Genomic DNA, 27,745 nt, shown 5'->3' with positions numbered 1-27,745 from the left:
CTTCTAGGATAACATCATATTCCCTGTTACATAAAAAAGCCCAAGACTATAGCATCCCTGGGCCAGCCACATTCTTGTACTCAGAGAACTTTCTCAAGAGGAATCACACAGATGATCAAGAAGAATTTTTGCTTCTCAACCTAAAATCTGGCCTTCCAAGTAAGCGTTAATTGCCCAATAGGAGACCTGAAGTTTTTAAGATTTCACTTTTCACCTAAGAACTATTTAAAATTCTATTTTGAAGAGAAACAATATTCGGAAAGATTTTCTGAAGGGTAAAATTCAATCACTTCTGGGGCACCTGGGTGGCTCAGTAGTTGAACATCTGACTTCAGCTCAGGTCATGATCTCACGGTGAGTTCAAGCCCCACATTGGGCTGACTGCTGTCAGCAGGGAGCCTGCTTCAGATCCTCTGTTCCTCTCTTTCCACCTCTCCCCTATGTGCCTGCAGGCACATGCTTTCTCTCTCTCTCTCTCAAAAATAAATAAACATTAAAAAAATTCAACCACTACTGTGACTAATATATACTACATATGAGCATTTCAATATGTTAATATTTAGCCATGATTTAAAGCAGATCAGCAAAGAGCTGGGTGCTTTGATAATATCAAATGATTTCCAAAAAGTTGGTTTTCACAAAATCACTCTGATTTGTAAAATAGCATCTGCCTATATTGATTCTCAATATGAACAATGATGTGAAATGAGATGTGCCACTTCTAATAAGGAGTCTTCCCAGAACTTGTTAAGTACATCACCCTGCCTTCTCTTTAGGAGAACCTCAGAAGAAGTCTTTTTATAATATTTGTTCCAAGATGAGTTGAAATTACTGGGACATTTTATTTTAATCTCATGGGCACTGGGACTTGGATAACTAACAAAGTTTCTGTTTTTAACATTGGTTAGTAGAGAATTGAGAGCCAAATGTGTGGCTCACTCATGGTAGATGAGTAGGTCATCATGGTATGCATCCTAAACCTTATTCATACCTCTAACTTGTCCCCACCTTTTTTCTTCTTTTACTTCCATTTTTTTCTCAAAATAATATTTTATAACTTTTATATTCCTTTTCTGCACCATGACAAGGAATAGTTAAATATGTAAGAATATTATGCAAAATTATGTTTACTATACAAATATGTATATCCATAGGGGAATGTTAGGAGTGAAACAAAGATGTTCCATTACCATGACAATATTATAGCTAACTTTTTTCCTTTATTTTCCAAACATTTTGAAATTGTATTTACAACTTAGGGAGGAAAACATTATTTGAACTTTGAAATGGTAAGTTTCAAATGGCTGGTAAGTGACAGCCAAATTTCAAAGGCCTCGGAGTGCTATTCTAAGACTATCTTACTGCAATCTTAGAATAGAAGTTGAAAGCAACTTCCAGTTTTTAACCAAAGTGCTTTATTGAAAGATAACTAGTAACTATATAGCAGAAAGAGTCAGGCATGGAAGTTGTTAGGCAAGGAAGCCAATTAGGAGGCTTATATGTATAGGGCCTGGGGACAGGGAGGTTAATAAAAATTCAAGTTAGACTGAGGGAAATAGGGGATGCAATCAGATTTGACAAACTACGAAATGGGTGGGAAGGAAGAAACAGAATGATCTTCAAGGTTTGTTTTCCACTGCAGGTGCATGGATAGGTATTGGTGTCATTCAACCTAATAAAGAATTTAGGAGAATCAGGTATTTGGTACTAATTTGTTTAGAAGTGAGAGAAAAAGAGGAAAGGAAATGAGTTCATTATAGGACATGTTAGATATGAGGTACTTCCAAATCATACTGATGGAAATGTAACCCCAAGCATTCAGAAATACAGCACAGAACTGGAACTCTGGATGAAAGTTTGGTTAAAATATTGTAGGGTATGTTGTGTGTGTATTGAATCCTTAATACTAGACAGCCTTCTTTCTATTTCCCAAGTAAACTATTTCAAACCTACCAAAGCAGTAGTCATCAGTGACTTCAAAAATGCCAGATCTGCTGGATCCTTTCAGCTCTCGTTTTATAGTTATCCTTATAGTTTTTGCAGGATTGACTATTCCTCTCATTTATTTCTTGATCTTATATTTTCCTATTCTCCTACTTCTCAATCTCCTTTACTGGCTTTTATTCTTTTACCAGCTTTATTGTTGTGTTCTTGAGAATTCCCCTCTACTACGTTTACACACTCTCCCTGACTGAGATGGAGAAGTCTAAGAGTGGAGGAACTTAGGGAGAAATGAAAGTTTGTTGAATATATTGTTTGAAAAGCCTGTTAGACTTCCAAGAGAGTATGTTGAGTAGGCATTTAGATATATGAATATAGACTTCAAGGGAAAAATCTGGACTGGAATATAAATTTAAAAGTCGTCAGCATATAAATAGTATCCAAAGCTAAAAAACTAGTTGGGGCCACCAAGGGGGAATTGGTGAAGAATTGTTAGAAGAGATGTCCAAGGATAGTGCTTGGGGTACTTCACATTTTCAAGGCAAATAAAGGAGAAGAATCCAGCAAAGGAGGCTAAGAAAGATCATCTAGCACAACTAGCAAAGTAGAAAGAGAACTAAGAGAAGTGGTATCTTGAAGGCTACTGAAACAAAAAGGTTTTAAAGAAGAGGAAATGATTAAGTCTACCAACTTTCTGAGAAGTTGATTAAGATGAAAACTGAAAATCGATCCCTGGATTTTGCAGTACAGATGTTATTGCTGCCCTTGACAATAATTGTGGTGGAATGGCGGAGAGTGAAACCCTGATTGTAGTGCGACTATGTGGGGCTGATTCCTTTTAGAAGATGGAAACAGGAAATAGCAGGGGTAGTCAAACTAAAACAATTAATTGTTTGGTAAAGATAGAACAAAAGAGCAAGAAAGCCATTATATAAATATATGGTCATTCCAAATCATGATTACCTATGTCTGGACTTAGTTGGGGAAAGCCAAGTTCTAAAATTTTGACTCTTCTGAGTTTATTTCCACTTAATTTTATTATTAGACCTTCTTACAATTATTATCGTTTCTCAAGAATAGTCTTGAGAGATGTAAAGATAGAAACAGTAAATGTAGACATCTGATGAAGAAAAGGATGAAGCTAGGAAATAGATAAAAGGAAATACAGAGTTGAAGAAGGATTTCTGGTTATTCTTTTGAGGAATAAAACATGTTTACTGGTTAAAAACAATAACAAGTAGACAGAGAAAGATTAGATATACACAGAAAAGGCTAGGTATTTGAAGGGATGTGATCTTGAGAAAGGGAGGAAAATTTATTTTAGAAGGTCATTTCTTTCTTTTAGATCGGAAAGAAATACAACGTACCAATGTAGTTAAATTTTCAGGGGAAGATTATTTAAAGGAGTTAACGCCTAATGTCCTTTTTGTACTCAGAGAATTAGCCAGATCATCTGCTGAAGTAATGGATCATGAGCTGTTTGGAAAATTTACAAGAGCAAAGGTTTGGGATAACTGTTATTAAAAATGGAAACAAGAGTATAGGGGAGAAATAAAATATTTATTTAACCATTATATATTCCTCTAACACCTTATAAATATCAGCTCATTTATTCATCATAATATGTCTATGAGATATGCTTGATTATTATTCCCTTTTTTCAGATGAAGAAAATGAGGCACAAAGTGGTTATGCTATTTTTCTAAGGGTACCTAGCTAGTAAGTAGAGGAGCCTAGAACTGAGTTTCCATGTTCTGGCTCTAGGGTCCATGCTCTTAACCACTTTACAATGCTGATTGATGGCAATGGCATGACTTTACTTATCAGGTTTAGGTACATAGGTCTTAAATTTCAAAAAACAAAATTTTAGACACATCAAGAATAGGAGCTCAGAGGTTGTGTGTGATGGAAGTTGAGGGATTAGTTGATGAGATGAGCCACAGCAGGCAGGGTTAGTTGGAAGACATAGGGCAGGAGGGAAAGAAGCAAGGTTGTATAGGGGTTCAGAGACTTGAATCTTTGCTATATTCTTAAGGTTGAGGTTCCTTTGAAGTCAAATAATTAGATAGAAACAAGCAAAAGGGATCACTGAAAAGAGCAGGAACTCAAATTAAGACAGTAAGATTGTGAAGTGTAATTAAGGGGGGTAAAGAGTTGCTGGGAATGAGTAGGTAGCACTGGGGGATGGCACTGGTAGTAGATCACTGAAGTCCAAAGAGGTTAAAGGCCTGTGCAGCAGGAGAGGTCAAGAAATGATGAGTCTAGGGTGTTGGGTGGGGCACATCTATAAATATTGAAGTCACTTATGAATCATTCAAGATGAGACAGGAAATGGGGTGGAGAAAACGGCTGCAGAAACCAGTGGGTTGCAATGTGAGTGTGATGTGGGAATGAAAGATGGCATAAGTGAGACCAAACAGCCATAATGAACATACTCCAAGCGGCAGAGTCATATAGGCCAAACTTTCTTGTAGCCACCTGCCTCTGGAAGTGTGATAGGGAAGCCAAAAGTGCCATGTCACTAAGATGCCTAAACTGGCTGCATTCCTGAAGAGCTTTTTAAAGAGGTTGAACTGTTGAAATGATTAAGGACTTAAATTACCTCAGAGGTCCAACACATTAGTAAAGTAAATATTAACACAGCTTGGTTTATCTAGCCCACATAAAACCATTATCACTTAAGTACAAATATGGCCTCATGGATATTTTAAGTTTTCAAAGGTGGGAGAGTGGAAAGAGGAGGAGAACATAGGAAATTGAGATGTAATTTGGCCGTGCATAATGTGAACAACCAGCATAAAGGAGGAGGAAAGAACCGGCAACCGTGAACATGGAGAAGCTCCTATACGCGCCCTAGGAATAAAGTGGGAAGGGGAAATGTGCAAATGAGCCATATTTTTCCCTTGGTTCAGGATACTCAATAAATATTATTTGTTATTTTACATGTGGTGATTGGGGCTTTCCCGGTTCCAACAAAGAAACTAAAAAAGAAAGAACATTTTTTTATAGAAAAAAAAAATTCCTATCCCTGAATCAGAAGGCAGGCTGAATTACATAGTAGGATATAATTAATATTAGAGGAAACTATGTTTTGATCAACAAAAATTCAGATTTGCCTTGGAGACCTATAGTGTTAGTTGCCTACCAAAACACCACTCCTCCACCTTCTTCCTTACCAACAGAATCCTTATTATGCCACTGGATGTTGGCATCTACATATGACACTAAGAGATAAGGCAGCCATCTTGTGACCATAAGTGGAGCTAGCTTAGAAAGAAAAACCAAGATGCTGATAAGCATCCCAGATTTAGGAAACAGTAATGCAGGGACCTAGTTAAATTTGAAATTTCAAATAAGTAACATCACAAGAGACATGTATAATTTAACTAAAATTCAAATTTAACTTGATGTCCTGTATTTAATGACAACCCTAGATTCTCAGGATGACAAATGCAAAGTTAAATATATCCTAAGTCATTGATGAAGTAATTGAGCTGTTGAGTTAGCCACCTCTGGGACCACCTCAACTGAAAACATTTTAGTATCAAGTAAATCTTCCTTAATATTAAGCCAGTTCTTATTGCATTTTCTGTTATTTACAGCCAAAGGCATCCTAACTAATGCAGTTTTGTTAGCCTTGTCTTTGAGCAAGTCAATGCACATATTGTTCATCCCTAAGTATCAACTTACAAATTCTAATTGGTATTTTCAAAAGGTTTCTTTGTGAAAATCCCTTAGTATGAAATACATCTATGTTTTCAGAATTCATAGTTTTACATCTTTATGTAGTAACTCCATAAAAATTACTTTCATGAAATATGTAACATGTGATGTCTTTCTCTGCACAGTTTAGCTGGATTGGATGATCTCTAAGATATATTCTAGTTTAGGAAATATTAGTTATTATAGAACAAATGTAGATATGAAATAAAGATAGGCAGATATTTTCTTACTTGATAAAGCACATAACAATAAAGCTATACAACAGAAATTATCCAGTGTTAAAATTAATTATGTAACAAAGGACTTCTTTTGACAGTAGTTATTTGTTTTAAGAATTAGCAGAATTGGATTCATAATAACACCACCATGAAAAACAGTAATACAACTTTGATGTGATGTTTCTTGGGTTACAAATAGAAGTTAGAATGAAGTCCTTTATCCGTATAGATGCATAGCTTTTATTCTTAATATCCTCAAAGTACAAAGTAAATTTGGGCAAAAGAAAGGAAGATAAATAATGGAAATTTTCTAAATGATTATAGTCACAAACTGTGTGGTCCTGTAAGCACCAAAAGTTGGCATTTTCCATCTGTTTCCAGTGGCTTATCAGATGGCCAAGTCAGTTTGTGAATGCTGTTAAAATTCTATTTTTTTACTATAAGTATAACCACAGTGATTCCAGTAATCTTTACATGAACTGGTCTCCCCTAGTCAATGGAGAAATGGCTTAAGCTGACAGGAACCTTTTTGTATGATGATATACACTTGTGTGCATGTGTGCACAGGTCTGCAAGTGTGTGCACATGTATATAAGTGTATGCACACTTATGCTTGTGAGTGATCCAGAGGTTATTTGATCAAGAAGCCTCTGCTTTTTCCCCCATACCCCTGGTCAAGGCAGATCCAGCTGCACAAAACCAAAGCAGGTGAAGTCAGTTTTCAGAGCTGGGAAATGGAGTGAGTTTAGCAAATTTATAATTGAGATTATCTGGTATATCAGTACTCTTCAAAATTATGTTCTGATCTAAAACTATCCTTATTGCCACTCTTCTCTCCTTCCTTTCATAACAGTCTTATTTAAATTCAATTCAGCTCTTTTTCCAAGCTTGCATTCTAAGAAAAACAAACACTACAGTTATAAAAGCCATTCATTGAAAAATACTGCCCAACTACCACTATTCTCACTCAAGCACACTTCGTGACAGAATTCTATGCACACCCCTAAGCAAGCATATCATAGTATTTATTCAGCAAACTAGGTAACTCCCAAGATGGAAAAAAAATTGCTGCTTAAAAAAATATTCTCTGTACCAGATTTTAGAAAGGAGAACCATGGCATGTACATGCACGTATAGCCACAGACCTCAACAATGAACTTGGGAAAAGAAAAAGACAGGAGGGGGGGAAACATGTAACATTTTGAGTTGGATGTTCTGAAAACATTGCAGATTGTAAAATTATATTTAGGAGTTTAAAAATCTTATTTGTGAGATAATTTTCATTTGAGACCTATTTTATGTATATACAGGATGTATTACTTTTAAAAAATAATGGTTTATGTTTTCCTCTAAAAATTAAGAATCATATGATACACTCTTTCTAAAGACCATTCACTGATTTGACCTTGGAAGGATATTCCCAGTCCATTGATTACCTTTTCATATTACTTATTTTTTTATACTAGGTAAAATTTTTTCTCCATGTGTTGCACAGTGAAGAAGCAGAAATAAAAACTATAAATGGAAAAGAACACTTCTCCAGGGTCATTTAATCCAAATTTTTCTAGGGAAAGTTCTTTCCTCAATTTTAATTGTCTAATAATATCCATTATTTTTCTAATATTTCTCAAACCTGAAGCACTTACTTTTAAACAAAATTTCTCGTTTTCCAAATGCTTTAAAAGGGGATGATAAAAATTAAAAATGATATGTAATATGTAAATCTGATGTGAAAGAGATAGATTAGGTAATGGCATATGCCTCCTAAGCTTTTTTTTTTTTTGCCAGCACAAGTGTGAAAGAGTATAAAATATCCATCCGTGTGATCCATTATTGCATATGTGATTTTAAATCCATGAAAATGATCTAGCATCTTTTGAAGTATCACCTAAATTTTTTCCACCACCAGTAATTTAATACAATAAAAGAAAAGTGCCTTGATAATTCAGAACACACTGCCAGGTTGCTAGCACTAAAATACTTCTTTTGTTGAGTATCAAAGGTAGTACCATATTGCCCCTTACGTATACCTTAAATTAAATGCCTTCCTCTATTGCCTTAAAAGGGCTTCTTCAGTATAACCCCATTTTACCAATTCAAGCTTATATATCACTGACACAAACACTCCTCTCCATTTGGATCTATCTTTCTCTTCAGTAAATATGCTTCCACCTGCCCCCCTCCTTCAGCCCTGTTCACTCCGCCAGGAATGTAATTTCCTTTACCTCTACTCTTACTTGAGCACCTCTTTTCCAGAAAGCTTTTCCTGACTGTTTTGCCCATTTAGTTGGTTCTCTTACTGTCAACATGTCCATTTAGCATTCCATTGTTCTGATTTCTGTTAATTAGTTTATTCTTGTGCTTTTCTGTATGCTCCACCTGTCCTTGTATTCTGAAACATTGGAAGTTCCTCTACTAAACTTTGTTTATTCACTGTTCATTTCTGTGTGATTCAAATTTCTAGAAACACTAGGTCAGTAATTAAAGTACAAGAAAAAAGAAAAAACTAGGGCACCTGGCCGGCTCAGTTGGTTAAGCATCTGACTTCGCCTCAGGTCATGATCTAGTAGTGGTTTGTGAGTTTGAGCCTCGCATCAGGCTCTGTGCTGACAGGTCAGAATCTGGAGCCTGCTTCAGATTCTGTGTCTCCCTCACTCTCTGCCCTTCCCCCCACTCACACTCTATCTCTCTCTTTCAAAAATAAACATTAAAAAAATTAAAGAAAAAATAAATAATAAAGGTTTTACTTGTACAAAATCTACATTCATGACCTCTTTTACCTTATTTTGAAATACAGTTTCTAGGTGTTTCTCATGGTAGGTATTAACAGTGACATCATTTCAAAATTGAGTCCCCATGATATTCCCCCTTTTTTCTTACCAGGGTGCACGGGGTAATGCAGTGGTTTTCAAATTTATTTTTGAGGAACAGAATTGGTTTTTTTTTTCTTTTCAAACTCATTCTTACCCAGAATTTCAAATATGTTAACGAGATGAAAGCCAAGCACCTCTTGTTAAAGGCAGTGCAGTGTGTGAGGGGAACGTAAGGTGTCCAGACCACCTAGCCCTTCCACTGTTGCACCCCCACCCCCTGCCCCTACGGTGGCTCCTGTGGCTCCTTGGAGGAATTCTGGAGGCCCGATGTAGAAACTTCAGAAACCCTGGCCTTGGCTCTGCTGTCTTCTCTTTGTTCAGGCTGGAGCAAGTCTCTTTCCTCAAGCATAAAAACAATGAACTTGATCTTCAAAGAGCATTCATAGAAATGATAAAGCTTCAAAATGTAAGCAGTATTTAAAACCAATGAAAAAAAATCATGCCTATTTTGGTGTTCTGTTGTTGTATTGGGTCATTATTTTTAGACACTTTCTTAGGAAAAACATTGGTCGATGTTTGATAAAAATTAGTATTGAGGGTTGATTATAGATTTAAACAATTTTTTTTCTTTGGTTTATCTAGATTCTGGTTTATGAGTGCCTTTTATTATCAGTAAATTTCAGTTTTGAAAACTCTAGTTTGAGGTGGCATTTCAAAAAAAGAAACCAAAGTTTGTATTCAACATTCACAGCTTCTAATCTTTTGTATTCCTTCGAGAAAACAAACAGTGTAATATAATGTTCTTACATAGAAACTGGTATAAATATCATTAAAGTATTTGTTTTGGTTGGTGTTCATTTATAGAATGTGTGAAGAAATACATAAACCCAGTATCAGACAAATACCATTAAAGAGAACTATCATTCTAGTTAATAAAATATATTAGTGAACTTGGGACTTTTGATTTTAACTATATTTTAAAGCTATTTCTATTGGGCACTGATTCATTTGTAAATGGAAAAAGTCAGGCAAAATACCAAAACAGTAAGTACTACTTGGTTCTCAGCAACCTGTTAAATAAACTGTTGCTGCTTTTAACTGCAGAGTACTTAAATGTAACTGCTGTCTATAATTTTTTTTAGAATTTCTGGTTTCCCCATCAGATAAACTTGACTCAGCTATCAATATAAAAATCCCTTACCTGTCAGTTTGGCTTAATCAAAACAATTAAAAAATTTTTTTTTTAATATTTATTTATTTTTAACAGAGAGAGATAGTGTGAGCAGGGGAGGAGCAGAGAGAGAGAGAGGGAGACACAGAATCGAAGCAGGCTCCAGGCTCTGAGCTGTCAGCACAGAGCCCAGTGCAGGGCTCAAAGTCACTAATGGTGAGATCATGACCTGAGCCAAAGTTGGATGCTTAACCGACTGAGCCACCCAGGCGCCCCAATCAAAGCAATTTTTGATGCCACTAGTCTTCTACCAAAATGTTTTATTTTCCAAAATATGTTTATAATGTGAAAATTTCAATAAAAAACCCAGTTAACCTATGTGTATATATGTATGTATGTATGTGTATATACATAAAATTTTAGAAATATTTATTGTTAAATAAAGTTACTTCTGGTGAATTAAACTTTGTAAATCAAAGTAGGATATTTAGATAGGATATTTAGGTAGGATATTTAGTAGGATATTTAGGTAAAATTTGTTTTTACCATAGTACCCTCATTACTAAAAGGTTACATAAAAATTTAAATACATTTAACTTAAGAGTCATTTAGTCCACACACATTTTTACTCATTAAATAAATAGTTGTATTGTGCTTTTGTACAAGATTTACTTGACTCAGGTAGGAATTGAGTGCTAAGATTTTGTTTCTGATACCCAGGAACGTGCACACTAATGAGGGCTATAATGTGGAACTGCAGTTTAAGTTCATTATCATTTTAGTGGTACAGGCAAGTGCTTTAATGTACCACTTTAAAAAATGGCAAAAACCAAATGAAATCTGAAATGAATCAAAGGAGAACTTTTTTGCCTGGAGAAGCTGTGAGAGATTCCTAGTCACATTTTCTTTCCCTCGTCCTATGGAACCAACATCAATCAGCTTTAAAAGCACGATTATTGGGGGTTTAAAAAGTCTGTCAATGGTGAGAATAGTGACTTTGAGATTTGAGGAAACCTGTAGTAGAAGGGAAGGATAAAGAAGTAAGATAAGAAAAAAAAAGAATCTAACATTTATAGAATACTTAACAATTGACCTTTTATGTCTGTTATGACATTGTGTTTCGTCTTAAAGGGAAATCATTACAAAGCAGCTGAAATCACTGAGGTGAAAGCAGGAGAAGAAATTGTACAAACAGACTAGAATTTTTTTATCTTGGCTCTCTTCAACCTTGTCCCTATTGACTAGTCTTTGAGGGAAAAATATCTAGCACCAAACTAATGGAGAATGTCAAGTAAGATTTTCTTTCATACTGTATTCATGCCTTGATTTAGGAGATCATCAATATTTTTACGTGGTTTAACAAAGCTGTAAGATACAAGGAAAAATGAGTAAACCTAGGTAATGCAAAAAATAAATAAAAATAATGCTCAGAAGATACAGGAATATGTTTTTTGGGCTGGATGCTATCCATAAGCACTTGCTGTTGATAAGGCCAACAAGAAGTATAGCACAGCCATCAAAAGACACTCGATGGAGTCTATCGGATTTTCCATGTATAATATCATGTCATCTGCAAAAAGCGAAAGCTTGACTTCATCTTTGCCAATTTTGATGCCTTTGATTTCCTTTTGTTGTCTGATTGCTGATGCTAGCACTTCCAACACTATGTTAAACAACACCGGTGAGAGTGGGCATCCCTGTCGTGTTCCTGATCTCAGAGAAAAAGCTCTCAGTTTTTCCCCATTGAGGATGATGTTAGCTTGTGGGCTTTTCATAAATGGCTTTTATGATGTTTAAGTATGTTCCTTCTATCCCGACTTTCTCAAGGGTTTTTATTAAGAAAGGGTGCTGAATTTTGTCAAAGGCCTTTTCTGTATCGATTGACAGGATCATATGGTTCTTTTCTTTTATTAATGTGATGTATCACGGTGATTGATTTGCCCAGGAATGAATCCCACTTGATCATGGTGAATAATTCTTTTTATATGATGTTGAATTCGATTTGCTAGTATCTTATTGAGAATTTTTGCACTCATATTCATCAGGGATATTGGCCTGTAGTTCTCTTTTTTTACTGGGTCTCTGTCTGGTTTAGGAATCAAAGTAATACTGGCTTCATAGAATGAGTCTGGAAGTTTTCCTTCCCTTTCTATTTCTTGGAATAGCTTGAGAAGGATAGGTATTATCTCTGCTTTAAACGTCTGGTAGAACTCCCCTGGGAAGCCATCTGGTCCTGGACTCTTATTTGTTGGGAGATTTTGGATAACTGATTCAATTTCTTCCCTGGTTATGGGTCTGTTCAAGCTTTCTATTTCCTCCTGATTGAGTTTTGGAAGAGTGTGGGTGTTCAGGAATTTGTCCATTTCTTCCAGGTTGTCCAATTTGTTGGCATATAATTTTTCATAGTATTCCCTGATAATTGTTTGTATCTCTGAGGGATTGGTTGTCATAATTCCATTTTCATTCATGATTTTATCTATTTGGGTCATCTCCCTTTTCTTTTTGAGAAGCCTGGCTAGAGGTTTGTCAATTTTGTTTATTTTTTCAAAAAACCAACTCTTGGTTTCGTTGATCTGCTCTACATGAGTTCAGCAAAGTTGCAGGATACAAAATCAATGTACAGAAATCAGTTGCATTCTTATACACTAACAATGAAGCAACAGAAAGACAAATGAAGAAACTGATCCCATTCACAATTGCACCAAGAAGCATAAAATACCTAAGAATAAATCTAACCAAAGATGTAAAAGATCTGTATGCTGAAAATTATAGAAAGCTTATGAAGGTAATTGAAGAAGATATAAAGAAATGGAAAGACATTCCCTGCTCATGGATTGGAAGAATAAATATTGTCAAAATGTCAATACTACCCAAAGCTATCTATACATTCAATGCAATCCCAATCAAAATTGCACCAGCATTCTTCTCGAAACTAGAACAAGCAATCCTAAAATTCATAAGGAACCACAAAAGGCCCCGAATAGCCAAAGTAATTTTGAAGAAGAAGACCAAAGCAGGAGGCATCACAATCCCGGACTTTAGCCTCTACTACAAAGCTGTAATCATCAAGACAGCATGGTATTGGCACAAAAACAGACACATAGACCAATGGAATAGAATAGAAACCCCAGAACTAGACCCACAAACGTATGGCCAACTCATCTTTGACAAAGCAGGAAAGAACATCCAATGGAAAAAAGACACTCTCTTTAACAAATGGTGCTAGGAGAACTGGACAGCAACATGCAGAAGGTTGAAACTAGACCACTTTCTCACACCATTCACAAAAATAAACTCAAAATGGATAAAGGACCTGAATGTGAGACAGGAAACCATCAAAACTCTAGAGGAGAAAGCAGCAAAAGACTGCTCTGACCTCAGCCATAGCAATCTCTTACTTGACACATCCCCAAAGGCAAGGGAATTAAAAGCAAAAGTGAATTACTGGGACCTTATGAAGATAAAAAGCTTCTGCACAGCAAAGGAAACAACCAACAAAACTAAAAAGCAACCAATGGAATGGGAAAAGATATTTGCAAATGACATATCAGACAAAGGGCTAGTATCCAAAATCTATAAAGAGCTCACCAAACTCCACACCTGAAAAACAAATAACCCAGTGAAGAAATGGGCAGAAAACATGAATAGACACTTCTCTAAAGAAGACATCCAGATGGCCAACAGGCACATGCAAAGATGCTCAACGTCACTCCTCATCAGGGAAATACAAATCAAAACCACACTGAGATACCACCTCACGCCAGTCAGAGTGGCCAAAATGAACAAATCAGGAGACTATAGATGCTGGAGAGGATGTGGAGAAATGGGAACCCTCTTGCACTGTTGGTGGGAATGCAAATTGGTGCAGCCACTCTGGTAAACAGTGTGGAGGTTCCTCAGAAAATTAAAAATAGACCTACCCTATGACCCAGCAATAGCACTGCTAGGAATTTACCCAACGGATACAGCAGTACTGATGCATAGGGGCACTTGTACCCCAATGTTCATAGCAGCACTCTCAACAATAGCCAAATTATGGAAAGAGCCTAAATGTCCATCAACTGATGAATGGATAAAGAAATTGTGGTTTATATACACAATGGAATACTACGTGGCAATGAGAAAGAATGAAATATGGCCCTTTGTAGCAACGTGGATGGAACTGGAGAGTGTGATGCTAAGTGAAATAAGCCATACAGAGAAAGACAGATACCATATGGTTTCACTCTTATGTGGATCCTGAGAAACTTAACAGAAACCCATGGGGGAGGGGAAGGAAAAAAAAAAGAGGTTAGAGTGGGAGAGAGCCAAAGCATAAGAGACTCTTAACTGAGAACAAACTGAGGGTTGATGGGGGGAGGGTGGGAGGGGAGGGTGGGTGATGGGTATTGAGGAGGGCACCTTTTGGGATGAGCACTGGGTGTTGTATGGAAACCAATTTGACAATAAATTTCGTATATTGAAAAAAAAGACAGTTGAACGTTGCATATGTCTTTTTAGAAAAATGTTGGGTTTGGGGTCTTTGAGGAAAAGATCTCATTATTTTTCAGTAGCTCAAATATATCAAAATAAAAACAAAATGCCTAGCATCCTGATAGTTAAAATGTAGTTACATTAAAAGAAAAATCTCTAACTTTACTATATATTTGTTTTTCATTTATCCACATCAGTTATTTTATTCTCCAAATTAAATTTCCCTGAAATTTCTAGCAATAATAAAGGTGAGTCTGGATTTTACAGTTTCACTAAAGTTAAATATCTTAAGAGTAGAAAATTAAGGGGCAGGCAATAGTTGGAAGTTATGCATGCCTTCCAGAAAAATCCACATTTAATTCATTTGTACATTCAACTGGTGAGAATCTATTATCATTAGTATAATTTTATATTACAAATAATAGAATTATAGCACATCTTGTCTGAAGATGTTTCTAAAGAAAAGAGCCAAATATTTGTACTCAAGTGTAAAACTCCCTAATAGGGAATAATGTTCAAAAGTAAGGTGAAATAAACCTTACTGCACATTTTAAGGCTGTAAGAATTATTTATATTTGCTTCTGTTAAGAGCTAGCTAAGTACAAGCTAATCTTATTGTTGGCAGGAATGGAATTACATGCTATACTAAATTGGAACTTAGTTCCACTTTAAGAGGAGACATTTTTGTACCTCTCTGAATACATGGTAGTCACATATTATCAAGAAATCAAAACTTCCCCAATTATTTTACTGCCAGCATGAATATTTTGATATGCTCCTTCCTGTATTATAAAATATTAACATTAAATGCTGGGAAATTCTATATTTCATCTCTCATGCTATACAGATTCTCATGGAAAATGTACCACATACTATAAATTTGGCATCATGAAGTAAGAAAAACAGTTTTAAAGTAGTTATTTAAATATGATTTTTAAGGACAAATTGCTATAAAACAGGGTCAGACTTGTTAAGGGCCCAGCAACTAAATGGTTTAGGCTTTGCGAGTCTCTGTCACTACTGAATTCTGCCATGTATCACAAAAGCAGCTATAGGCAATATGTAAATGAAAGAGTAGTGCTTCTTTTTTTTTTAAATTTTTTATACATTTATTAATTTATTTATTTTTGAGAGACAGAGAGAGACAGAGCACAAGTGGGGGATGGGGAGAGAGAGAAGGAGACAAAGAATCTGAAGCAGGCTCCGGACCCCGAGCTGTCAGCACAGAGCCCGACGCAGGGCTCAAACTCACAAATCGCGGTATCATGACCTGAGCCAAAGTTGGACACTCAACAGACTGAGCCACCCAGGCACCCCTAGAGTAGTCCTGTCTTCTAATAAAACTTTATTTTCAAAAACAGGTGGTGGGTAGGATTTGGCCTCTTGGCCATAGTTTGCTGACTGGATATAGATGATAAAAACTTTTCACATTTTGTCTGTTTAACAAAGACGATTTTTAGGAAGCCTAGGTAGCTCAGTTGGGTGTCAGACTCTTGATATTGGCTCAGGTCATGATCCCAGGGTCATAGGATCAAGCCCCACATCAGGCTCCTCACTTAGCATAGAGCCTGCTTGAGATTCTTTCTCTCTCTCTCTCTCTCTCTCTCTCTCTCTCTCTCTCTCTACCTCTGTACCTCTCCCTCCTCTCTAAAATATAAATAAATAAATACATACATACATACATACATAAATACATAAATACATAAATAAATAGATTCCCTCCCTCTACCTTCTACCACCCCCCACTTGCCCATGCATGTACTCTCTCAAAAAAATAATAATTAAAAAAAGAGATGATTTTTAACCATATTTCCCACTCTCTCTAGTTGTTATGTATTTTATATGTATAATATATAACATTATATATAGGATATATTTATTAATATATATGTTATGTATTATAAATAATATATGTTTATATATTGAGATTTTTGAAGATCAAACACATGGGAAAGCACTTTAAAAACTAGAAGTATTGGTCAAAGGGTACAAACTTCCAGTTAAAGATGGATAAATTCTGGAAATCCGTTTTATAGCATGGTGATTACAGCTTATGATCTGTATTATACTTGTAAACTGCTGAGTAAATCTTAAATGTTTTCACCACAAAAAAGAAATAGTTATTATGTGATGTGATAGAGGTGTTAACTAACGCTATAGGTGGTTATCATTTTGCAGTGTATAAATGTATCAAATCAACATGCTGTACACAGTAAACTTACACAGTGTTAAATGCCAGTTTTAGCTCAATAAGCCTGGGTGGGGGGGAACTAGAAGTATTTCTGTCTATAAGTGAAAGGCAGTATGATAATAAAATGAGATGTTCAAATATTCATAGCTAAAATGGGTATTATCTACCTTCAACCTATCAGGATGCCTTTCTAATATTATAGTTGATGAAAATTATTTCATGTTTCTAACATGTGAGGAGATTTGACATATCTTCTTTTTAATTTTTTTAATGTTTATTTATTTTTGAGAGAGAGAGAGAGAGAGAGAGAGAAAGAGAGAGCTAGCCGGGGAGGGGGCAGAGAGAGAGGGAGACACAGAATCTGAAGCAAGCTCCAGGCTCCAAGCCATCAGCACAGAGCTGACATAGGGCTGGAACTCACGAACTGCGAGATCATGACCTGAGCCAAAGTCAGATGCTTAACCAACCTGAGCCACCCAGGTGCCCCTGAAATATCTTAATATTATAATATATATAATAAATATAATAAGTATATAATACAAATATATAAAGTGGTATTATTTATGACATTCTGTATAATTAATTCTGTCATAAGTGGGAAATTTGTTTGAAACTAATTTGGAATGTTTTAACATATTTGACATACATGGAACCAGTATCATTTCTTTTCCTCTACATATGAAAAAATAGGAAGATACTAACTTTTTACATAAAATGTAATTCCCATAGCCAACAATGTCACTAGTTTACTGTAAAATCAGTGTCACTGCCATATTATTAATGGAGTTGACGAAGTTAGGAAAGAAAAAATGAGGTAAAGAAGTGACAGTAACAACATGGCTGACAGTGAAGCTGATGTTCTCCTCACATGAATAAGTCAAGAAAATGCTAAACCTGAAATTCTCCATGTAAACTGGGAAATGTGAGTTCTAACACAGACTAGTCAAATGACATTCCTTTTCATTATTCCAATGTGAAGACTGTTCAGATTAAGAATTGTGATTTATCCATAATGGATTAAATAATTCAAATTAAACTGATTAATAGCTCACAGATTCACATTAAAACTTTTCTGCTTCAAAGATAACAAAATATTGCTTCAGAGTTTTAAAGAAATATTTTTTGTAGCTTTCCAAGTCTCAAAATCTTATTCTATATAAGTTGTGATAGCCACATTAAGTATTCTTAGAAATACTATCACCTTTAGGCAGTGACTTGGCTTTAAAAGTATTTTATGATATATTACATAACAGAGGGAAATAATTCTAGTTAAGCAGGTACATATCACATAATTTGCATTTTTAGAACACTTACAAGGGAGACCAAGGTGTTTTAAGAGATAAGGGAACTAGCAATTCCAGTAACATTATCACTCATTTGAATTATGAACACTAGACAAGTTAGTGCTAATCAGATGTTTTTCTGACCTATATAAAATGATTCAACCTTCCCACATCCAGCTTTGAGAGAAAAATAAAAATATTACCAAATTGGTTTATCTTTTTCTCCAGGTCCAGGGATCGTCTCTCTTGATTCTCAAGTCTGATACGGATATGATGCATACTTCTAAATTAGTGCTTATCATATTACATCATGGAAACTTTATATTTTTATATGTATAAAATGAGCTTTAAGAACAGAGCTAGATCTTACAGCATTCCTAGTGCATAACACGGTACCTGGTACTCCCTCATACTTGATTGGTTAAATTGAATTAAAGACTATACCACAAGGAGCTCCACTATCACTGATTTAACCTTGTTAAGATACATGGTTTCTCATCGTAGTGGCACCATACAAATAACTTTTCTAGAAACTATTCGGGGAGGCATGAGATGGATGAAGTTGTCTTTCAGAGTAAGGAAGGTACTGTGCTGAAATTTCCTAAGGTGCTCAACGAGCTTATATTTCAATTACTTCTTAATAAATGTTTTTAAGGAATAAGCTTGCACTACTGAAACACACTATTATCTTGAGATAAGCTATTGTTAGGAATACAGTTTAAGGAGGCCCTTAAACCCATACTTCTCTGTAGTGCACCCATAGGGCATTGAATGTAACCTATGCTACAGATTATCTTCTGCCATGAAAATAGATTAATACACCACACATATTTTTTAAGCAGGATGTTGGGAAGATGGTTTCCCATTAGAAACAAAGGAATTTGAACACATAATTCTAATATAGATTAAGTTTCCTTGAGAAAGAATACCTGGAAGAAGGAAGTAGGGGTGATTTCTCTCAATTGTTAATGAGGTTATTTTCCTTAGAAGTATACACTACCTATAGGCAAATATGACTTCCCCAGGCTGGAGGCATACATTATATTTAAAAGGATTTGGACCTATGCCTCACAATTAACAAGTACCAACTTGTACATCTAAGGGAATACTAGTGGTTTGGGGCCAGTGTGTACATCATTGTGTATAAGCATTTGTGCTGCCTCTTCTTGACTTGTGACTTTCATAACTAGTAGAGAAGAACTGCTTCAACCTTATACCCTTAAAATCAGGCCCCTGCCCTACCCCAAATTCTGCATTCCAGCCTAGCTGACCTCTCGTAAATACTGAATGTTCTGTGTCCTCCCTCACAGCCTGTACCTTTGCACGCAGAACATCCTCTCCACTCTTCTGCCTGCTATTTCCTTTGCTGAGGACACTATCCACCACACCCAAACCTCCTCCTAATTTCTACCTATACTTCAAGACCTGGTTTAGCTGTCAATTTCTGAGTAAGGCATCCCCAGCCCTTCCAGGCTCAGGTAAATACCCTTTTAACCATGCTCCAGAGCACCTTTATAGAACTGTCCATTCACTTTTGTTTTTCTGTCTATTTAAAGTGCTATCTTGAAGACGGGGCCAGTTTCTATTATTATATCTCCAGCAATACAAAAACAAGGAGGCAGTATGGATATAGAGTGAAAATTTTGGACTTGCTAAGGCTGTATGGCTTGGTGGCAGTGTTACCTTCATCAACTATCAATCTTCCTATGGCTCCGTTTCATCATCTATAAAATACATGTAATACTTTGCAATACTTGCTGTTAATGAGTACTCAGATATGTATTTTTATAGTTAAAGAAACTGAAACATAAAAAGATTAAGTAACTTTCCCCAAGAAACTCAGAATAAGAGCATAACCAGGATTTGAACCCTGGCAGTCTGACCCCAGAGCACTCATTGATTCTATACTGCATTTCACTGTGTTTCCTAACTCCTAGAATTAAGTTGTCAGTTCTACTACATAAGGATATTGTATTTTGATGATCTTCGTTTTTATGTATTTTCACCTTTCAGCACGTTCACGAGACACTTGTGTTTTCTGTTTAGAGTAAACTTAAAAGAAATTTATGCAGATTCAGAAAGGATTTTAATAACAATTCCTTCTTCAAATATGTATTTTATTCTAATTTGTGGAGCACTATCAAATATTTAGAAGAATTTCAATTTTCTTAACTCACGAGTCTTTATCATAAGCCTTAACACATACATGCACTAAATTCTTGCTTCCCTTCTAGTTGGACCTTGATACTAAATGCTCTCATTTAAATTATTACCTCCTCAGACTCCCAAACTATCCTAGTGTGTCTGGGAGGCTCCAGGCTCACTCATACAGGAAGCCAAATCCCTCTGCTTTCTGCCCTTATTATTCCTTTTGTCAATGTATTTATTCTAAAAAATCTATTTCCATAATTGTTGATTCTTATTTCTGTTTTCAGAGAAAGATCATCTCCCAAAAAACCTATAGATAGGAGATGAAACAAACATACAAACTATGCTAAGAATCAAAACTCCCTTTATGCTAAAATTCTCAATTCTAAACAACCCCTCTTCCTTTCAAAAGTGGTTTAACTTTCCTTGAAGAGATCAGATAGTTGTTGTGGTCTTGCATGTGAAGGGTTTAGACTTCATGTTGTAGTCATTGGAGAGCTACTGATGATGTGAAAGTATGGTGTAAAACACTTCACAAAGACTCAGCTGACCAGGGACAGCAGAGACTTGGAAGGGAATCAGGGATTGATATAAAACTTAAGACTGTTGCAGATGCAGGTGTTCTCGCTTGGGGAGGGACCAAGAGAATGAAGAGGGATGCTTTTGAAAAATAGGGTGAAGCAAGGATCCACGTACTGCCTGACAGGATACCGGAGGCCAGGGAAGAGGGAAGGGGAAAAGCCATATTTTATCTGCTTTCAGACTGAGTGACCAAAAGATGATATACACAGAGATGAGAAGAGCTGATTTGGGCAGCAGGCACGGAAACTGGTTCAGGGTGCTGAACAAGGAAAGGAGAGAAAGTGAGTAATGCGACTACAGACATGTTTTATATAAGGCACTACGTCTGCATCTTATATTTTTCAAACAAAAGCAAGCTTGAGTTGAAAATTAATATAGCCTAAAAACCTATTATTAAAAATTCTGTTTCTCCGAATTTCTAAATCATAAAAAACATGAGTTATTAACTCTTTAAAAATAAGATATCTAATTTAGTCCTGTAAAAAACTGAAGATGCTTTTAAAAATATCCAGCAAGTATTGAGACATGTCATATAACATTTCTTTCTAGAAATGATGTATTGAGAAAACAATTTCTCAACTTCTCCACTGGCCCTAAAACAGTCCTTTCATTGTATGTACTCTGTCTAGTAAATGAATGAATGAGAATACAGTCAGTGGGCAGTTAGTTTTAAACTGTACAAAGGTGACAAAAAAATCAAGAGGCTAATTTTGGAGCTGTCCACATATTAGTGACAATTTGTCAAGAACATGCTAAGGGAGCAAGACCCAATACAGAAAAGCAAAGGGTCTGGGAATATATCTTGTGCTATACCTATTTTTAAAGTGTGGAGAGAGCAGTGAGACCCAAGATATAAGGTAGAGTAATGTCACAGAAATGGAAGAGTATAAAGAATAAAGGGAGGACTATGGTGGTAAATGCAATAGAAGACTAGGAAGGTGGGGGGACTAGAAAAAGTTGCTTAATGTGTGTATATTCTAGTAGAAAAGCCAATGAGTAGGAGAGTGGAAACTGCTAAAATAACAAAACTGAATAGATGCATAAAGAAACCATGTTATACACCCATGATTTACGTTGGTTTGCTTCACAAATGCAGGTAATTGCAGATCAGCCCTTTCCTGCATTCTGCACCCTGACAATATATAGGGTTTGCTTAAATTCTCAGTGCAGCTAACCATGTATCATTGTGCCAATCACAATCCAAGAACCTTTCTTTATTTGCCAGGTATTGTTTGAACATTAAAAAATAAAACCAAGTGACGCAAGTAGCTTTTCTGTGGCTATATTGTTTGCCGAAGCTGTGATTGGATAAGATCCAGTAATACCTTTAGGATGGGCCCAGAAATAAGTAAAAAAGCAATGTGTATTTTGATAGAGACCTCTAAACAAATCACATGATTTCATAGCTTTAATCAATCTTAGGAATCAGAGCCCAGCTCATTTCCAGTGAAAAACATTTAAAGCCACAGGAGGTCAAATGACTTGCCCAAGTTCACCAAACTAGTCATTGGCAAAGCTAGAACCAGAAATCAAGTGTAATTCTTGTTCCCTGCTTGTTTTATAAGCCATACTGCCTTCAACTGAATTCATAAAACTCCCAAATGCCATTTCAGCTGTGACATGTTCTAAAGCTCTTTTTTTTCTATGTAAACCAATCTGGTCACAACATGCAAGTAGTGTCCAAGGCATTCTGAAATTAACATTTTTTTCTCTTCCAAACTAACTCTTGGTAAGCAAAATTTTAATCAAATATTTAATATCAGGTGTTTAAAACAAATTAGTTCAGTTGAACAGTTTCTCAGGTTTTATCTGCCTGTTGTTTAGATTCACAGGTTAAGAACTAGAAAATGTTTTACCTTTCCATGAGGACTTTGGCATGGTTTCAATGACTAATACAATTCACATTTAAGAATGAGTATTTTTTTGAGTACATATCCTTTTACAGTAAAACAGTCGAGATAACATTAACTCAAGTTTTTGTTAGGGAAAGCCTGTTAATATTTTCTCCCTCTCCCTCTCTGTCCTTGACAAATAAAACAAGGCTTTAAAGATATTAAAAACATGTGATTTTGTTTTTAAAACTGTGCTTTTTAAACTGTAGCCATCACTGTCATCCCACGTAAAGATGCTTGTTGTTAATAGTAGGAACAATATCTGACTTGGGTTCATTTGGTTTTCATCAGTGTTTACAGTTCAGATTTTATTTTGTTTTTCACAAGACCATTTTGTATCACTTCAAACTAACATTTAACAACACCTTAGCAAAACAACCCAAAGTTGATCCAGTACCCATTACATGTGTACACACACACAAACACCCATACACACCTTTTGCAAATGTCGGGTATCGGTAGATAAAAGAAAATGGTCGCCTGATACTCTTCTTGAAAGTTCATCTCTCAGGCCTATCTAGACAGAGGGAAGACCCATGTAAGTATTATAATGCAATAACAAGGAAGACCATTTAGAATAAGAGCTAATTTATTTCTTTTTAAATTTTTTAATGTTTATTTTTGAGAGAGAGAAAACGCACACGTAAGCATGAGTGGGGGAGGGGCAGAGAGAGGGAGACACAGATTCCAAAACAGACTTCAGGCTCTGAACTCAGCCCAGAGCCTGACACAGGGCTCGAACTCATGAACTGTGAAATCATGACCTAAGCCGAAGTCAGATGCTTAACCAACTGAGCCGCCCAGGTGCCCTGCCCTTAGAGATAATTTACTTCCTAATTTTTCTTTAGAATTCCTAAGGTTTTCTGCAGTTCATTGCTTATGTGTTTATGAAGTTATGCAAGCCAAGAGAACACACAGAGGAGTCTAACTAGCCAGGTAGATTTTGGCAGATACCATAGTTTTAGAGCTTCAGGAGACCATGGGAGGTAGATACAAGGCTGGGAGGGGCACAACGTTATTATACTTTAGGCTAGAGTCCAGGGAAGTCATATAAGGCCAAGCACAGTTGCCAAAAGCCATCATTCTAGGTAACCAAGGCCCAGAGTCCAGGAAGTTAGAGCGAATTGGAAAGAAAGATTCTGGAGAACAGGTGACACTTTGTTCTTTCTGATCTGTGTGGCCATTACAGGCTCCTGTTGTTGATTGTTACCAGAAAGAGGTCAGAAGTCAGCCTGAGAATTCTGCCTCTCACTGAAGCAGAGAAATCAGGATCACTTGGTGTAGATTTTTGCCATTTTAGATCACTAATGACTGACTTTTCTATTTCAAACTATGCTGGTAACCTTGAAAGGAGGCTACTGACTATATATCTATCATATTCTTGATATGCCTATTAAAGCTAACAAGATTTAAATTTGAAATAATAAAATGTCAGTAGTTTGTAGTAAGTCCATCATTTCACAAGCTGTGCTATCTTGGGTAGGTCATATAACCTCGTTGATTCTCATTTTGTCTGCTTATAACAGAAGGTTTAATGCCATTCAATTTACAAAACACTGATCAAACTAAAACACTAATCCCTGGACCAGAGTCAGTACTTGATATAAATTACTTCCCTTAATTCACTTACTCTTTTGTTAGCCAACAAATACTTACTGAGGACACTACTATGGGCCATTTTAGATTCTAGGTTCTGGAAACAGGGTGGTGAGCCAGCAAGATGTTCTTTTCCCCAAGGATCTGGCATTTCTGCTTGTTTCCTTTGTTTGTGTACATATGCCAATTACCCACTTTCTTCTTCACAAAGTAATAATATGTTTGAGAACATGGTTAGGTAATAAGGAAACCCATAAATAGTTACAATGATCATGGTCCAGTGTGTGGATCACTTAAAATATCAGTAAAATATCTTGACTCGTTACAGATTCTGGAAAACCCGATCATGACAAATTAAATTTACTACTTCAAGTTATCCAAGATTATTAAATATAGTATAGAACTGGGTAGTTCAAATACATGTATTTGTAATATCTGCTCAAACACCGGGTTTATTTTACTAAAAAATTCTTAACTGCACATTGTATTTCTTGATGTCTTCCTCTATTACCTACACTCCAGTCTGTCACTTCTCTACTTCCAAAATACACTAGCTGGAACATTACCTCTTAAAAATTAAAAGCCACAATCACACGTAAAAATTATTTTTTTCTTATTTGCATGTTTCATTTTCTTGATTATCTCCTTTCAATATCACTGTATCAAAAAAGTAAATACAGTTAAATACTCTATGTTCAAAAGACTTAAACTCTCTCATTGCCAAAGATAGTTGGCAGTTCACAGATTAAAGGGTTATAAAGTTTTAAGAAAATCCTTCCAAAATGCATACAAGAGCAGCAAGGAGACTCCAGGGAAGACATGTGAAACCACCAATGAGGGTAGGAGACACAAAACTGAAGGAAGCATCCCCATGTCAGCCCCCTGCTAGGCTCTGCTCAGCAGGAGATAATGTTCTTCACTTTCCCACAATGCACAGCAATATAGCAGGAGGTGAAATGAAGTTGATTCTTCAGTACATAAGGAAACTTGACAGCTTCCCAGGCCTTTCCTGAGAGGAACTTCAATCTCATTAATTTATAGTTATCATTATGTATTTGAAGAATGTAGATATCTACGGTCAACTAATCATTGAAGTACACCCAGTGACAAATATGGTATATTGCTCATCCTTTTCGATCATCCATAAGGTTATACCTCTTTCTTAGATAATAGTTACAGGATTGCATATTAAATTTTCCATATCTTTAAAATATACGTAGGCAACAGTGCTTGGTGCACACGTACACACACACACACACACACACACACACACACAGGCAAGATGGGCCTCTGATCTCTGGGCCTTAGGCATCAGAGAATCTCTCTGCACATCCTCTAACTATAGCTCATTGCACAAGACAAAGAATTCAGGAACTCAAGGATTGTGCCCATCCAGAGCCTGAGCCATGCCCCCTTCTATGCCTTCTCTGGTTACCTAATATCCCAGAATTCCCCACCCAAATGGCCATGGAGCCTGCTTCAGCTTTTTCCCCAGGACTGTTTCTAAGCATGGATTGTTCTATCTATGTGAAACTCCCCTAGGTTTGAGGGATGCCCAAGCAGCAGCTGTTTGCAGGGGATCAGATATGTGGGTTGATGTGGCCACCTGTATAATCTTGAGGTCTCTCACCTTGTCTTTAGACCTCTCATCTTGTGGGATAGAGCTGGGAATGGGAAGAGAAAGGGGGCTGGGCTGTGTACTTTTGAGTAGGCTCTCCCAGGATTTCCACTTTTTAAACATGAAACTCCAAGGTATCAAACAATTTTAACCTTGAATTTTGCCTGAAGATAACTTTAAGGTAGGAAGACAGAATACACTTCATTTACAGATACTTACCACAATTTATAACTAGATATATTGTATGTGGTCTCTCTTTGTACTGTTTTTCAGATCCCACAAATGTTAGCAAAGGGGCTGTGTGTATATATATATATATATATATATATATATATATATATATGTTAATTTTCCCTATTATTTCTGATAAATGAATTTCCAAGAGGATGTCAAAAGATCTCTAAATTTATAAGGTGTGCTTCAGAGTGATTTCATACTAAGTCCACATTACTTTGGATTGCTTTTCCCAACATGTCTCAGCAAAACATTATACAACCTGATTAAACAAAGCCTCATTCCCACAGAGCTCCACCTTCCTTACTTGGCAGATTTAATCTGGTGACACCCTTTAAAGACCATTATTCCAGCCACATTTAAAAGAAATAGCCATTAGAACTCAATATAACTTTCTTTTCAAGGTTATATTCTATTTCTGACCACAGGGCAGGTAAAACCAAAGAAAAAATATCCCTAAAGGAATAATACACTTTAAACTTTTCTTCCCACTCTTCCTCTCCTTTTTTTAAAAATTTTTCTTTTTAACATTTATTTTTGAGAGAGAGAGAGACAGAGACAGAGAGAGACAGAGTGCGAGCAGGGATGCGGCAGAAAGAGGGAGACACAGAATCTGAAGCAGGTTTCAGGCTCTGAGCTGTCAGCACAGAGCCCATTGTGGGGCTCAGACTCACGAACTATAAGATCATGACCTGAGCTGGAGTTGGACGCTTAACTGACTGAGCCACCCAGGCACCTCTCCTTTTTTTTTTTTTTTTTTTTTAAATCAAAGCCACACAAATTAACCAAACAAGACTAAAAAAAAAAAAAAAAAAAAAAAAAAAAGCAAAATAGAAACAAAGTTGAATACCATGGGATCATTCTGAATATTTATCTCCCTAATACTTCTAAGTCATAATAATGCAATAATACATGAGTAAATATTTACTAACAATTCTCTACAACCCTAGGATTTGCTCCTAGATAATAGCAGTCAAAGGATGTATGTATAATACAGTGTGGAAAATAAGACACAAGAAATGCTAGGCAAGGCAAGATAAAAGGTTTTAATGTGAGTTCAGGGGCAAGAAGGATTATTTTACTTTAGGCAGTGGGTAGGAGTTGAATATATTTTGCGAAAAGACATCAGGGCATTCCCTGATTACTTTTTAATTTAGTTTAGGGCCGTCTGGAATATTACAAGTTTAAATATTGAAGGTATTAAAGTACCTTGCTTTCGTATATCCAGGCCACTTAAGATTTGCCAACTGCCTAAGGCAATCTGCAACAGAGATCACAAAAATGGGCAAGGAGGAATAGAGAAAGGTCAGGCATTGATTTTCAGGGCATTAGTCTGGAAAACTGATGACTTTTTTTTTTTTCCATTTTTTTTTTCAACGTTTATTTATTTTTGGGACAGAGAGAGACAGAGCATGAACGGGGGAGGGGCAGAGAGAGAGGGAGACACAGAATCGGAAACAGGCTCCAGGCTCTGAGCCATCAGCCCAGAGCCTGACACGGGGCTCGAACTCCCGGACCGCGAGATCGTGACCTGGCTGAAGTCGGACACTTAACCGACTGCGCCACCCAGGCGCCCCGTGATGACTTTTTAAGAAAAATAATGGACTGCAAAATGCATTGAAATTTTCATAGTAAATATATCTTCTCTTTGAATTTTGATATTTAGTGGGAACATAATATATAGGCAATAGCAACTGATTTTCTAACATTAATTCCAATGAGTCATTGAATTTTCCATGTTATATGTGGCATAACTGATGAACTGACCCATGATACACACCCAGTGTGTCATAGCCAATGATGCTCAAGGTAGGCTGTTCATAAGCCATACACATTCCTGAACATACAGCTCCTTGAAATTG

At 36.2% G+C, this 27,745-nt stretch overlaps 1 protein-coding gene across 18 annotated transcripts in view; it reads left to right on the top strand.

Moving 5' to 3' along the window:
* LOC123379195 overlaps positions 1 to 27,745 on the top strand; it is a 161,904-nt gene that overhangs the window by 7,503 nt on the left and 126,656 nt on the right. For 14 of the 18 annotated variants that reach the window (XM_045034103.1, XM_045034095.1, XM_045034096.1 and 11 more), the window contains one exon: positions 20,724 to 20,824. The exons of the other annotated variants lie outside the window; for them this stretch is intronic. In XM_045034103.1, the coding sequence (XP_044890038.1) occupies positions 20,724 to 20,824 (101 nt within the window). The remainder of the gene's footprint in view (positions 1 to 20,723; positions 20,825 to 27,745) is intronic. 18 annotated transcript variants of the gene reach the window in all.

This window comes from Felis catus, chromosome C1, assembly GCF_018350175.1.
Source record: "Felis catus isolate Fca126 chromosome C1, F.catus_Fca126_mat1.0, whole genome shotgun sequence".
Lineage (NCBI taxonomy): Eukaryota > Metazoa > Chordata > Mammalia > Carnivora > Felidae > Felis > Felis catus.
Note: the sequence above shows the minus strand (reverse complement) of the source record. Positions and strands in the feature narration are given on the sequence as shown.